The sequence below is a fragment of the Tympanuchus pallidicinctus genome, unplaced genomic scaffold (genome assembly GCF_026119805.1).
Source record: "Tympanuchus pallidicinctus isolate F22 unplaced genomic scaffold, pur_lepc_1.0 scaffold21, whole genome shotgun sequence".
Classification (NCBI taxonomy): Eukaryota; Metazoa; Chordata; class Aves; order Galliformes; family Phasianidae; genus Tympanuchus; species Tympanuchus pallidicinctus.
The window spans coordinates 9500860-9516789 of record NW_026294733.1 but is presented as its reverse complement, the minus strand read 5'-3'; the positions used below and the strand labels follow the sequence as shown (position 1 = coordinate 9516789).

General features: G+C 35.7%; 1 protein-coding gene across 1 annotated transcript in view; it reads right to left on the bottom strand.

Annotated features, from left to right (window-relative positions):
• DOCK2 (dedicator of cytokinesis 2) overlaps positions 1–15930 on the bottom strand; it is a 153837-nt gene that overhangs the window by 14891 nt on the left and 123016 nt on the right. The window contains exons 35-43 of the mRNA XM_052684869.1: positions 13272–13428; positions 11547–11587; positions 9788–9878; positions 8568–8687; positions 7044–7133; positions 6567–6671; positions 4493–4634; positions 3117–3198; positions 435–519 (exon numbers count right to left, since the gene is read on the bottom strand). Coding sequence (XP_052540829.1) covers positions 435–519; positions 3117–3198; positions 4493–4634; positions 6567–6671; positions 7044–7133; positions 8568–8687; positions 9788–9878; positions 11547–11587; positions 13272–13428 — 913 coding nt within the window. The remainder of the gene's footprint in view (positions 1–434; positions 520–3116; positions 3199–4492; positions 4635–6566; positions 6672–7043; positions 7134–8567; positions 8688–9787; positions 9879–11546; positions 11588–13271; positions 13429–15930) is intronic.

The following is a 15930-nucleotide window of genomic DNA, read 5'->3' as shown; positions in this document are numbered from 1 at the left end:
AGAAATGTAACAATGAATGCAAAAAAATGCACTCCAACCACACTAATTTCCATTTATATGAAGTGAGCATGGATACTGTCTATTGTTATCAAGAATGAAGACATTAACCACTTAGTTATTTGTAAAGCAATTCAAAGGAACGTGTATAAATAGTTTCAAAACTTTCCAGCTTGGAAAGGAGCCCAGTGCACAGCATTAATGCTGATAATAGAGCACATAACTGGGATGTCAGGGTAGATCAGCATTTGAATTATTTAACAGTAGATAAGAAGCTCCTTATGTGAAACAATTGACACTACTGATCATCAGCATGCAAAGAACAGAATTTTTTTGTATATTTTTGCAAGCAATGTGTTGTCTCAGACTAAGAAAGGATCAGAATTCTGTCAGTCATATTTACCAGAACTGCATCACTCTGTCATTTGCTTACTTACAGCAAATTCATTTTCAGGGTCAACAGATCCTTTTCTAACAGGTCTTGAATAGTGAAAACGATGGACATTGTTGGACTTATAAAAGCTGAAAGATTTAAAAAAGAATTTTGTAAAATACAGAGTTCACATATTTATTTCTCTTGTTATCGCAGTTAATTATTACAGCTTGAATTAGTTTTAATTAAAAGGAAATTTAATGGAAAGAAAAAAACTCCACAACTGAAAATTCAGGAGACAGCTACTTTATCTATAAATGATGATTGAGTATTTTGCAAACAGGCTGCTTCAGCATGGGACTGGGTGCACTTCTGAGGCAAGAAAATTCTACAACTTCTGTAACTTCCAGATTAATGTTAGAACCTCTGGAATGGAGCTTAAAAAAGATTTTTACTTTCCTGTTCTGTTACTGTGACATACTCTCTGCTTTTCTTCTAAAAGGAGTACACTTTTTAAAAAGCAATTGACTGAACAAAAAGAATATATTTACTTTGAGTGAAATACATGTGATTTTTCATCCATGTACCATAACAAATCATTTTAATCCACTGAATATAAAAGTTCTACTCACAATACAGAACAACGGTCATCCAATAAGCTAAATATCTGAGGCCACAACTAATAATTTATTGTGACAGATAAGAAAATGTACATAAGCACCTTTAGAAGCAGACATTAATATAAAGAAATCTATGCCCTGGTCTATCTGATTTAGTTAATGTATCATTTCAATCACTGTGCGCATGCATTCCCACCAACACATAACCAGTCACTCTTCAGCACTTGCTAAGTTTAGGCTAAGTGTTCTGCTTGAAAATAATCTCTCTCTGGTTTCTATTATGATCAATTATGATCAATTTCATGCAATATAAAACAAAAGGTAATTTTGCAGAGCAAAACGTCTCAGAAAGTCGTGTTTTGGAAGGCTGAGGAAACAGACCAATAGAGATCCGACCAGCTGAGATATTCAAACAAACAAGATTATCTTCTATAACTTAATGAAAGAGGAGAATATTGCTGTACCCAGCTAGATCACTTTATGCCATCCCATCTGAAAGGGCAGATATTTTAAAGCTTTTTGATAGAATAAATGCATTGTCATCAACTTACGTAACTAACAATTAAATGCCTAATTAAGTGCACTTATAAAAATAAATATTTCCTCTAAGGCCAGATTAAATTAACAGCTTGGCAGAATTCTGCAGCTGAGACAAGCAATTACAAAATCTTCCATATGACAGACCATTGTACTTCTTGTGGAGCACTTCCCTAAATATATCCATTATAAGTTCAAAATGTAGCTGGCACTACAGTGAAGTCAAGTCAAACATAGCAAGTTTTGTGAGATTATGATTTTTAAATGAGTTCCAGTTTAAATTGGGACCACAGAATTTATTTTATTTTTTATATCATTTATTTTATACTACAAAGCTTCTGTTTGTGCCTGATTTATCTGGGCATGTGTTTTTAGGTGAATCTTTCTACTCTAAACCAAATGCAATTTCAGGAGAGATTGTGCAGATCAGGCTGCAGACAGAGGTGAAAGCTGGTTTGAATCCAACTGTGGAACAGTCAGGAATTAATTCATGTCAGCTGATAAAAAAATAAGCCCTTCTATCTTCAGTCTCTTTTAGGAGGGCTGAAGCTGCATGTTGTGAAAACATTTATAAATGATTTAATTCTTAGTTGTCTAAGTGTGGAGGCATTGCAAAGCTTCTGTTGGATAAAAAAAAAAAAAAAATGCAGGTGCCATAGATTTGCTGGAAAACTTTTAGCTTAAGAGGCATGTTTCAACTGATTTCAGTGCTTGTGCTTTCACAAGGTACTGACAAGAAGAGGTAGAAAATACGAGCTGCCTTAAATCACACAGCCTATGTACTTCTTGCTGTCTTTAGGTTACAAGCTACCAAACGTTATCTTGAGATTTTCCACTGAGGTGCTTATGATAAGCAACAGCTTTTATTAATCGTGTTTGCAAACATAAGAACCCTTATGTGCCTTCCATCATCTGACTAGGAAGTCTCATCTGTTCTACTTTTTTTCTGAGACTGCAAAATTTCATCAGCTTGAAGAGATTTCAAGCCAAAATCTCACAGCCAGTACTCCAGTAGGTACTGTATGCAGTTTTGGCACGACCTGTTGGAAGGAACCATCACCAGCCAAATGTAGTCAAAACACTCAATTAGAAGGATGAAGAATGTTGAACATGTTCAGCATTGAATTAAGAATTTGGAGCAGTTAGGCAATCATTTCTCAAAATACTTTGGACAATTCAATTCCCTTATTTCTTTACACAATTCTGGTTGTATAACTAAAACCATGTTGTCAAAAAGCACTGTGTACTATTTGCAAGTAAATCATACCAAGATTTTATGTGTAAGAGCCTTCAACTCAAAAATACTCCTACTGTCAGCTACTTCTAACTGTCCTGTCTTCACCACTTGTATTTGAAGCTGTGTTGAAAACTCCAGAACATGAACCAAAGCATGGATTCTCTTGTGCCTCGTAACCACATGCCATTCCTTTAGCAACAGATGTTCTTTCATGAACTGCCTAAGACATGCATCAGTCAGTAAACACAATAGAAGCTCCAAATCTTGGCAAATGGCTGAATTCACAAAATAATTGTTGTAACCTTAGGAGTACGGACTGAATTCCACTCAATTATTACAGAAATTCACTTACTTTATAATTTGATCAGGTACTGCTTTATTTTTGAATCTGGGTTGCTCCTCCAAGACTGGTTGCACTGTAAAACACTGTATGTCTGAAATTGTGAACGTCAAGGTCATATTATTAACAATGAGCATGAAATAGTTTATGCTGCTGTGAAAGAAGAAAGACATATCCTGATGAAAAATCTGCAGGGTTTGGGGTTTCATTTATGGAGCTTTCTTGGCATAAAAAAACCAAAAAACAAACCCTACTAGATTACCAACTAGCAAAAATACATTAATTTTGAACTGGGCATTTTTATTATCTGCTGAACTTAAAAATTATTAATGTAATTTATCACACTGACTCATTAATTAAAATCTTAAAGGCAACTTACATAAATAACATCAACAACATCTGACGTAAACCATTTTACTATTCACCTTTAAGCATGAGTAATGTCATGATGTTTAGCATTCTCTTTTAGAAATCTCACTGAGCAGCCCATCCACCTGATATTTTCTTTTTCTAGTGAAGTGTTATGATTTAGTCTGTCGTGACTTGTAAATAAATTTATCACAGGCTTCAGAAAATTCTAGTTACAGAAAGGACTGAAAACACATGATCCCCCCAAAATAAAATGTTTTAAGACACAACAAAATTTATGAAATCGTGACTCTCAAACATAATGTCAATTTTGGACAAGCTTGTAATTCTTCATAATTCAGCCCCTTGAGTGTGAAAAGAAAGCAGCATTCCTACAGTTGCATGAAAATTAACTCAAGAGAGCACACAGAGCATTATAAAATTTCCTTGAAAATTAATTAAGGAACAACAACAACTGAACAAAGTTCTGATACAATGGAGTGATCTCGTATCTGCTCAGCCAGTAGTAATTTGAGCCAGAATATGAAGAAAAAGATGTAATAATTTAGGGCATTCTACAAATTGTGGATGTGTCAATTTTCCTAGGAAAATTTCTAAGAAAATAAGCCATATTCATGTTGTAAAGAAATACAGAAGTGCAGTTCCAGAGAAAACAATGTTCAAGGAAGAAATTAATATCAAGTCACAAAAATTAGGAATGAGAAGTAATAGACAAGTTGCTGCTTTAGCCTCAGCAAATTCACATGTTCCTCACTGATTTTGCCACTCAGAGCCAGTAAAGTTAAACCATGCATGAACCTGAACAAATGGTGAAAATGACAAACATCTTAGAATTGCTTAAGAAACAGGAGCAAACATGTTAGGAACAGTCCATTAGAAACATTCAAGATATAATAAAATTGGAAACTGAACTGCCCCATAAGATTTGGGAAATGTTTGTTCCACACAGTTCAACTCTTGCTAGAACAGGTTTCCCCAAACCACTTTCATTCTGTGACCTCCACGGTGTTCAAGGATACATTGACCAGGAGAGTTTTTCACATCCTCTCCAGGTGCTGAGGTGGTGTTCATCTTCTCTGCACTGGGAAACTGACTCATCAGCTGAGCCTGAAAATCCTCTCTCCTCTCGTATTCCTTCCCGCGATAGATAAACACTTTGTTCTGCAAGGAATAAATACCAGATTCCTTGAGCAGTATGATGCTGAGGCAGAAATGGCAGGTGTGTGTGTTTAAGATACCATAAGGTCACCAAATTTTCAAATGAGCGTTGCTGATACCTGAATACTAATAACTATAAAGAACACCTGACTTTGTCCAGGTCATGAAGCACTTTGCTGACTCTCCAGAGCGATACTTTTGAGCATTAGAATGAAGGTAAAGACGAAGGCATCGTCACTGAGGATGCTCCTGGTAGAGTGTAATAAAATCGGAATGGATGGGTAAGTAACGCACTGAAATTTCTTTTCTTGTCTCTCATATAAAGGGATTTTCTTTCAAACATGATCTGGGTCCAAATTTCACAATTTCACAGCTTTCTAATAATAGTATATAGTTCTACTGTGCTTGCTCCTTCTTCTTGATGTAACAGAATGCCCTAATTTACAATAGAGTTTATCCCCATGTGTGCTTCTTTGTGGTTCATTTTACTTCATTTAACAGGATAGTTATATAAAAGCAGAAGAAAAAGTTGCCATGTTAGCATTTTTTCACTGTGTTTTCCAATTCTTTCAAGGAACTTTGGCCTTCAAGGCCACAAAAGAGGAGTCTTCTATTTCTTTAATTTCCTTGAGCACTAAGAAAGCTACTATAGTCATTGTATTCAGTATGATTTTTTTTTTTCCTGGAGAAAAATATCAAATATTTGAGTTAATTCTCCTTTTTGAAGACAGTCACTACTGGAGTTAAAGCAATAATTTATTATGTTTTAAAAATGTTTTTTGAAGTAAAATTAAATTGTGCTTGACTTCTTAAGTTTGGTAAACTTCTTGAAAAAAAATTCAAACAACAAAACAGGCCCCCCGAGTTCTTGATTTTCTCACATGGTAATAAAAAATGGAGAAAAACAAAAGAGAAGAAGTAGGTTCAACAACTCAAGGTCTATTCAGTGGACACAATATGAACTTGAGAAACTGTTCTATGATATATAAGTAGATGCTACTATTCAGGAAAAACAAAACAAAGCAATGTAGTAGAAGATGGTTGGGATGAACATTTCAGCTCACTGAATATTAGAGATCTGAAATTCAAGAACTGAGTGAAACAGGAAAACAAGCAAGAAACATCAGTATCAAAATCACAGTGAATCCACCTTCAAATACTACGTATACTCTTGTTCTTTTGTCCCAAGAACTAGAAAATTTAGTTCAGCAAGGGAACTACAATGTACAAAAATAAGGAAGGTTTCCTGTGGAAACAATATTTAAATGAACCAAATCTTTAAAGAATAATCCATCATGAGTGGCATGAAGAAAATGATGAAAGAACAAGTGTTCAATCACTCTCAGATTCTCAGATTCTGCAAGAACTAGTGCACAGAAATTACCAGGTGATAAGAAAAAGACAGCAGTAAATATCCAACACAGTGTTTTAATGATGGTATGTTTTGGGGGACAGCCATTCAGAAAAAAGATTGGAAACATTCATTGTAGAGTAATTCATCGTGTTCTAATACACAACAGTAAAACCTCCAATACAGGAAACCCTTTATCAGCTAAATAGGGAATGTATACCAGATCAACAGCACTATACACACACTGTATATATTTTACTCTCTCTCACTCTAGCTTTCTATTATTTCTTACTGCTAAAGACATAATGTTGGGTCACAGAGAGCACTGGTATGATGCAAAAAGTACATCTGTGATAAACAATGGGTGCTACAAAAGTAATGCCTCCTATTTTATTACATTAGCCCTTGATGGCAAAAGCAGATGTTGGAGGGATGGCAATAGATGTTAAACAACAATCCTGCATCCCAGCAGAATTAAATTCCAGTCAGATATTCCCAGTGACTTCTTTGCATTGATATACAGTACAATTTTATAAGCACATGAAAACAGATTGAAAAAAGTTAAAAAATGTAAATAGGTTTACCCTTAGAAATGTAGGAAATCCTTGGCCATAATATCCAACTGCAAAATAATCTGGTTTAGGCCTCAGAATTTTCATGATGTTTTCATAGAACTTTGCTTGTTGAACCTAAGGACAAAACCAGCCACTATAATTACTACAGGTTTTTGGGTTTTTTTCCTTACTACTTTCTGCAGTAGTACTATAGCCATTGATTTATACATCACATTTTGTTGCACAAAATAAGAACATGCTTATCTCATCTATAGTTTCAAAATACTGTAGTAAGTAAATGCCCATATAACTTTATGAAATAGTTATTTATGAATTTCTAGCACTGGAATTCTGTAATACAACAAAGGAACTCTTCGACAAATTAAATAAAAATCAATTAAGTAAAAATCAATTAAATAAAAATTAAATAAAAATCTATATTTTTGATAGCTCTAAACTGCCAAATTCTGTGATGAAAATAATTTGAAGATTTGTATGTAATCTTACCAGATTCTGACTTAGAAGCTCGTAGTCGAAAACTTCCTTTTCATACTGCTCTGCAAGTTCTTTGCATAACGATATAGCTTCTTCCCACATCTGCAACGTACCCACATATTCAAAGAGTAAATCCAATACTAACAAACATGTCTTTAACACACTGCTGTTTAACTGCAGTTGCACTGATGATGCCATCTTTAAATTGCAGTCATTTATTAACTGCATATTTAGAATGAAATAGCCCAGCAACCATAAACTTTTGGGAAAACAAATTAACATGGAGAATAAAAGTGCTTTATGATTTACTAAGGGAATAAATCTACTTTTTTCTTACAATAATTTTGCCAAAAATCACCTGAAATTTCAGATATAATAATCAAGCAGTAAATCATCAAGTCAGATAGCATCTAAGCACAGGTGCAACATATGAGGCAGGGCCTCTCTTCAAAACAAACATTCCAATTTATGAAAAATTCAAAACCATACATTTTTCACAGACAGCCCGGCATTGACAGCTTTCCTGGTTAGCTAAAAACTTACAAGGCTTAGACTTAAATTACTCCTTGCTCGGAAACACAGCTTGTTTCTTTCCACACTACCTAACAGCCACCTCCAAAAATTACTGTAAGGAATTACAAAACTGCTCTGAAAGACTAGGACTACTTTTCTCGTCTGCTAAAGGCATTTTCTGGTTTGCAGCACAAGAGTGGTCCTAAAGCAAATAGATATTCACACTCCTGAGGATATTTCTCAAATTCTACAAGTCTTGCATCTATTCAGAATAAAGGAGACAAAATAGCTTTTCTGAGCCTAACTCTTTACTGATGTAAGGTTACTGGTGGTCATACGCATTACCATCATTTTTACAGAGTGCTATGTACCCCTAGGCTAAGTAGCTCTGAATTTGAGAGGGGCACTCAGCTGCCTGGAGAACCAGAAGGCGAGGTATAATAGAAATAGCATTTGGTATTCTTATACTCAGGGAGGTAACTGCTATATCATAGTTATTTCCAATGCAAATTGATAAAACAAGACCCTATGCTAAATGACACTACATTTCCTGCACAGATTTTGAAGAAACTGAACTAGATCCAGGTGTTGAACATCAAACTAATAGTTTTTTAATTTTAGGATGTAATTCTAAGATGTCTCTGTAAAAATGTGCCCAGTTTGAACTCTGTTTTTTGGGGGAGATAATGACTGAATAGTCTGGAAATACAATCTGTGGTGTCCTTATTATTTTCTTCGCAAGGGAAAGTACACTCAACATTTATTTTATTACTGCCTGACAGATACTTGTAATTACTGACCTCTTTCTTTGCAAATGTGGTTATTGAAAGAACATGTTCATACACAACAGATGTACCCTATGAACAAGCCTTCAGGACAGAATTTTTAGTTGACCCACATTTCAAGTAGGATTTCCTACACAATAACGAAACAAACATTTTCTATGGAGAATAGTCATTAAATGTTACTACACAAAATAACACAGTAAGAGACTTTTTGACAGAGAGAACTCCACAACTCTACCTTTCCTTTGTCAAAGTATTCTATGATTTTCTCATACAGATTCTCTTTCAAGTGTCGATAGGTCTGTGAACACTGGAACTCCGTTGACATGACTTGGGGTGCACACTGCTCATCTGACCACTGAGGATTAAAACACATTAAAATAAGCCCTGAATTTGGAGTTCAACATCTTGTTCCTCAACCTCCACAAAATCTGAGCTATTACAAGTTGTTGTTTTTTTCCTACTCTTTTTTTTATCCTTCCACATGATAATGAAAGAGGCACTGGGAACATTTTCAGTACCACTTCAAACAATGCTGTACTTCATGCGATAAACAGGAATAGACACAACATTTTTACAACCATCTTCCTCCCTGCTCCTCAGCCCAAGAGGCTGTAGAAAAAAATCTAAGGGGGCAAATTGGTTGATTTTATTTCAGTGGTGACATCTTGACTGATACGTTCTTGATTTTTGTATTAAAATATACGCATAAAAAATTATTTTTGTCTACACAAACATACAAAAAATACCTTGAAATTTGGCATGGCTAGAATAGGCAAAAGGAAGGTTAATTAAAACAGCAACATGAAAGGCACAGTTTAGAGGGTTCTACCTTCCTCCCCGCCCCCCCACACCCCCTCCCTGCCAAAAAAAAGAAAAAAGAAAAAGAAAGAAAAAAAAAAAAAAGAAGAAAAACAAACACCCCCAAGGAATTGCACACATTTTTGCTTTTAAATTTTGAATTTTTCCTTGAAGTGGAAAAGGATGTTACTGGCCATTTCTACTGCTATTGTCAGTTACAGTGAGAAACATTAGTTGTAGTGAAAACAATTACCAAATATGAAAGAAAGGTAGCATAATGTGGAGTGTGATACATGCTACTTAAAATGGAAGGTTTGATGGAAATTTTGATACTTATTTATATTTGTGATAAGAAGAAAGTAGCATAACGAAAAACACAAGGAAGCGGAATGGCTTTTCTCACTAAGTAAAACTATTTTTGCAACAATATTTTGAGGCTTACCAGCATGTGACATTGAATCATTTATTGAAAAAAAAAAAATCCACATTTACTGTTAACTTTTTATGACCTGCCATAACAATTTCAAGTATGAACTTGAATATCTCTAAAGAAAATAACTAATATGCAGTAAATTGGAGATTGAGACTACCACTTCTTATTTAAAAATTTGAATTTTGCAAAGGCTTACTTATTTATTAAATTTAGGAAAATCTAACCTTCAAGAGCCAAGTATGGAGTAGAAGGGTGTAGGCAGCTTCTGTGTAATTCTCACAGTCCAAATGAAGATCTCGCAATTTATACAAATATCTGTTACAGCAGAGAACAGACGTTAGTCCAGATGCTGAAATGACTTGAATTCTGTGTTATAAACATTCTAGATAAACTCTAGATAATGGAAACTTGAAAGATATTGTGCAGTCACTACTAAAAGAGTCTTCAAGGACACTGAGTGAGGTTAAAGCACTGTACATTTAGTAAGACTTTTTCTGTATCTTTGTATATTGGAACATTGTGCATAAAAGGAGCAGAAAAACCTACCCTACTTCTGTGAACTGCTGTTAACTCCTCCTCTAGGAGGAGCAAGAGCTACTTGAATTCTAAGTCAGACCACTGCATCCATTATTTCCGACTGTTACTGTCAGTTTTGTGCCCCTCACTACAAGGATACTGAGGTGCATAAGCATATGCAGATAAAAGAAACAAAGCTGTTGAAAGAACTAGAAATGACATATACAAAGAGTGGTTGAGGGAACTGGGTTTGCTTAGTCTGGAAAAAAGGAAGCTGAGGAGAGAACTCATCACTCTCTACAAGTACAAAGAAGGAGGTTGTACTAAGAAGGGTGTCAGTCTCTTTTCTCAAGTGAAAAATGATAAGACATGAGGAAATGGCTTCAAGTTTCATGAAAGGAAGTTTAGATTGGACATGAAGAATTTATTTAAGGCAAAGGAGAAAAGGGTAATAGCGGCCTAGAAAGACAAAGCAGGTCCCTATACATCTTGACAAGGTGATATGGGAGGAAGAGCTGTTTTACATTGTCAGTGTTCTCCTTGATCCTTAGAACAACATTGCTGTTATCATCCTGTCACTGCTCACCATATGACTTAAGTCACATCTCTTCTACCAGTCAGAGAGAAAAAGGTGTTCCAACCCCTTCATTCAACAGGGACTTTTGACAGAGAACTAAGACATACCCTGCCGAAGCATTTCAAGCTGTCATATTCCTAGATCTAAATCCTGGTTAAAATGTGACTCCCCCAGAAATACCATTCAGAGAGAGCATTATTTGTCCCCATCCACTTTAGCTCACCACTCCACACTTAGCAGCGAAGCACCTTCAGTGCTCAGCACAGCTGAGATGCTGGTCTTTGCACTCCAGTAGATAAGGTGAAGTAGTTCTACAGTTTTTGCAGAATGGTAAGAGAGGCAGGAAATAGTTAATTCTTGAATAGAAGATTTGCTATAGCCCATGTGCAAAATCCTTAGAGACAGTAAGAGGCCATGTCAAACAAGAAAGAATTTACCAGGATAGCTATAGCTCTTAGGGAAGAATGCTTTACTAGTAATTCTGTATTGCATGTAGTGTTGCATATTTAAAGAGACTAGGCAGACTGCGCAATTCTAGATAACCTGCTTTTTCATGCCATTCTAAATGTATGATGCAGCCCCCACCAAACCTCAAGTCTAGCTACATTTTCTTTATTTTGAACAATAAACAGTGTTGAGTGATTTGATCAGCTAGAAGTTGATGCTTGGGGAAGAAAATGCAGCTTCTAAATGCATATGATAAATTCAAAGTTGCTGAAAGCTAAGTGAAAAATGGATTGTAAATGTAAATGAGGCCAGGATGACAACAGAATCAGTGGATGGTAAGCTACCATTAAGCAATAGAAATTCAAGTACAGTGATGAAAGCAGAATTTTTAAAAAAAGTATTATTGTCCTCTTCTTAAACATTCAACAGAGCATCTGCCATACCTGATATACATTCCTTCACGGTTAATGTCCTTGTAGAAGTTCTAGGGACATAAACATTTATAAGTTATATAAGACATATATTTATAAGTTATTTCCTAATTTCTTTCAGTAAAACACAGCTTAAAAATATTAAAATGTTGAGATATCGTTTTTCTTGTACAAGAAATATCTAATAAAACAATGAGGGCCACTCCAAAAGTAATGTCCCCTATATGTTGGTCCATAATAACATGTCCTATTATGTTGGTCCATGACATCAGAGGCAGATGTTGGTGGGATGGCAGTATTGAATCTTCCAGCCAATATTCCATTACATTTTATTTCTGAAAGACAGATGGCAGCAGAGGTGTAGACGGACAAAATGGGGTGTGACACAAAGTGCACACGGAGCAGAGGAATTGAATTTAATTTCTTAATGTGGGAAAAACTGACATTCAGCAGTGCTTGATGAGTATTCATGGGGACCAAGCAGTGGCTGCAAGCACAGTGAGGTGGTGGGTGGTTTGTTTCAGCAGTGGTGAAATGTCAATTGCACTGGTGCAGATTTTTGTGGGTGCAGCATATGCAGGCTATTGATCTTGTATGGAAGAAATGCATACCTAATGGTGGTGACTATGTTGAAAAATGCTGTTTTGTAGCTGAGAATTTTCTCTATCAAATAGTGTTCTTGTGCTCATTGTATCTGATGTAGTTTCCATGGGGGAAAAAAAAATAGGAGCTATTACTTTTGGAAGAACCTACATACCTTAAGTTTAAATTTGACTCTACCACTGCTTTAATAAATATTTTAGTTAGTTATTAGTGTTTTTACTACGCATACATTACATATATATATATATACACTCTTAGTTCACTAATGAAGTCATTTGTGATGGTAGGAAAAGAGGTAAATATGGATATCCAAATGCATTAACGTGAACTACATATTCTGTCTACATGTGGTGCCCAGAGAAGAATCTGTTATTTACTGAATTTGGTAAACGCAGCATTGTTATTCAGCATCTCTAAAGGGGCTCAATATAGGAATAAAATCCATTTTTCTCACTATGAGGCTTTAGCATGTATATGAGGTGATAGGCTGTGCAAAACATGCCTCAAGAATTGCCTCCTTAAGGGTTGTAAAAATGTATACAATGCTGCACAGTGATTACTGAGGAACGGAGAATATGTGCATGTAGATATTTATCATGCTTTCTTTTCCATGCTTAAATTTCATAAAGGTTCCTTTGCTCCTCAGAGGAAATTTCCTGGTAGTAAAATATCTTTGATCTACGTGGTATTCCTCATAACAAAATAGTAATAGAAAAAAGATAGAGTGGCTTAAAATCAGACCAGAGACGTAAAACTTTTTAGCAGCCTACTCCAAGCATATCTTGTATGCTTCTATTCCAGATTTAAAAATCACAACTGCAGAGTTAGTAAAGTAGCAAGTGGGTTTGTTCCTTGAACAAAACTTTATTCTGTAAAAGCCAATTGTTACAGTAAGCCTATCAAAACATACATTGTACGAGTAGTGGACTACATAATTTATCCACAAAATCAAACTGGATAAAAAACACAAGTAAAACTGAGTGGATGTTGCTTTCAGCTTTATGTATATATCCATGCAAATGAATGCAAAAATCTATTGCCTCGGGCTCTGAATTATTTTTCAAGCACTGCAGACTAGTCCCTTCATTTTCAGTAAGTGAAATTCTCACACAAGAACTACAAGACAGAACATACCAGTAAGTTCACCGTGCAGCTCATGCGATTGTCCTTGCTTTCATCATTCATTACAGTTCGGTAGTCCAGCAACTTCTCCAAGAGGCCTTTAACTAGGCTGACAAAGCTTTCAACCAGGTTAAAAATGGCAGGATACTGACTTGCACACTCCGTAAGACTGCAAACAGAACAAATAGATTTTATGGTACTATCAAAATCAGAGTCCCGTCAGCTGAAGGTCTGTTAGGACCCAAGGCAAAAATTACATCAGAGCTAAAGTAACTACGGAATGAATTGAAAGTCACCTCTGTGGGTTGGCAATCTTGGCAGACAGAAAAAAAGACGAGATATAACTCAAATATATAAATATATACATACACACACTTTACTTTTCTTGCCCAACAATTATTGCAAATATAAAGGAATACCCAGAATTTCCAAGTTAAGTAGAAGTACATCTGTGAGACGGCATGAACTCAAATCTCTTTAGTGCCACACTGTTTCAATAAACATAGAATTCACTTTCCTCTATTACCATGGAAGATAAAAGATGATTATTTCCTTCTCTTTGTACCATTACATGCAAGTAGAATGTTCAGAACAACAAATCCAGATTTTAAGTCAAAAAGGAAATTCACTAACAAGACCTCACCAGAGCAATTTTCCCTTTAGAAATACGTAAAAGCAAACAAACTTTCTGCAAGTTCCAAAAAAATCAGTCGCCTTTTGATTAAAAAAAAAAAACAAACAAAAAGTGAAGTGAGTTTCTTTAATATCAGCACATTCCTAGTTATATTATCAAAATATTAGCATACGCAGACTAAAAACACACCTAATATTTATTCCTTTTATTGTATGGGTCCAAGATAGAGTTATTTTCCTGAAAGGGCAATGATGGGGAACTGGAAAGCTTCCAAAGGGTCTTTTTCTTCTGTGCCTACATCAGCAAATAAAGGTAGGCCAGTGTTCATTATCTGAGCCCAAGGATGAGTAGTACTTGAATTCACACAGCTAAGTTCACTACCCCCATTTCCCACAACAGGGCAGCAATGCCTATTCTGCTATAAAGAACAACCTCTCAGCTGTTCCATACTATCCCAGCTCTCCACAGACATAACTCTGGTTAGCACTGTGTGTGCTAGCATTCAGGACTACAGACAGCAGCAACAGGGCAGTATTAAAATTTCTGCTGGCCCTGTTTAGTTTACTTGGTGTTGGCAAGTTTCCAGAAACCAACCTATGTGGGTGAATGTTGGTTGCAGCAGTGAGCACCAACGCATAAAGCAGTTACTGGTTCTGCCTTTTGGGTGAGAACTAAAATAGTTAGAAGGAAATTATCTGATAAGAAAAGGACCAAAGGAACATCTGGAGCACAATTTAACTAAGTTTGTATCCAGTGGGAACAGGAAGTTGGGGAGAGAGGTTTGAATCAGATGTGAAGACAGGAAGATTAAAATAAAAGAGAGAACAACAGGGTCCCACCACAGATAGGTCACAAAACTCTGCTTCAACTGTCTCTCAAGAAGCATCATCAGAAAATCTCAAGGGTGGAATAAAAAAACTCAAGACAGTATGAAGTGACATCTGCAGAGTTTTAGAAAGCTTTAAACATCTGAAAGCACTGTAGAGTGTGACAGAGTAAAGTGGAAAATAAAACCAGAAAATTCTTTAAATGGCGGATCAAAAAGAAAGAAAGGTAATTTGCAAAAGCGGGAAGGTCAAATGTTACATAGTATACGTCTGATGAGACTTTTCAACTCCATTGCTGAAAAACTGAGCGTAACTGGACAGCCACCAGCTCTCTAGAAAAAATATTTGAGAACGGGAGCAAAGTGCAAACATTAAAAACAATTTTACACAGCTCAGAAAAAATAAATAGTTGTCAAAAGTCTAACAAATGAGATATGAAGAAATATTTTTCTCTCAGTATTTCTAATGCCTCAGTTTGAGTACTCTCTCCAGCTTTAAGGCACTGTAGTATTTTTAAACAGCTGTAGACATTTTTGGAATGTCAAGAAAACATGGCATATGATAAAGTGAAATATGGGGGCTGTTTAACCTGAAGAGAAGACTGAAGGAAACTTGGCATCAACCTTCAATTCTTCTAAAACTTCTACAAAGAGAAACAGTAAATGGTTCTTCATGTCCCCTGTGGCTAAAACAAGAAATAACCAGCTTAGACTGAGGCAAAGAAGATTTAGTAGAGATATTTGGAAGAAAGCTTACTAGCAGCAAAGAAAGTTAAGCACTGCAATAAATGTCCCCTGTGTCTGCTGAATCCCCAGTATTAGAGATGATGAATTGTAGCAACAGTTTAGGAAGGCAGCACAGTTCAGCTTTTGCAGCACTGTGCTTGAGAAAACTATCTACTTGCAGAGCTGTTCTTGGTCATACCAAGAGCCAGCCTGTATATCTCCTAAGACTAGCAGACAAAGAGTAAACATTCAAACTCAAACAACAATTTATAGCTTTCTGTTCACACAGTCATTGTATGTTAGGAAGTGAAAGTGACATTTCAAAAACACCTTTCCTTGTCAGCACGTATATCAGTGTAGTTTTACATTGCCCAAAGAAGTGTTAGCACTGTTTTTAAGTCTTCCTCTCCACAGTTTATCTTTCTCTTCACTGTAGAGAAACTAAACTAATGTAAATGTCCAAATGATATTTTGTTTAAATGAAG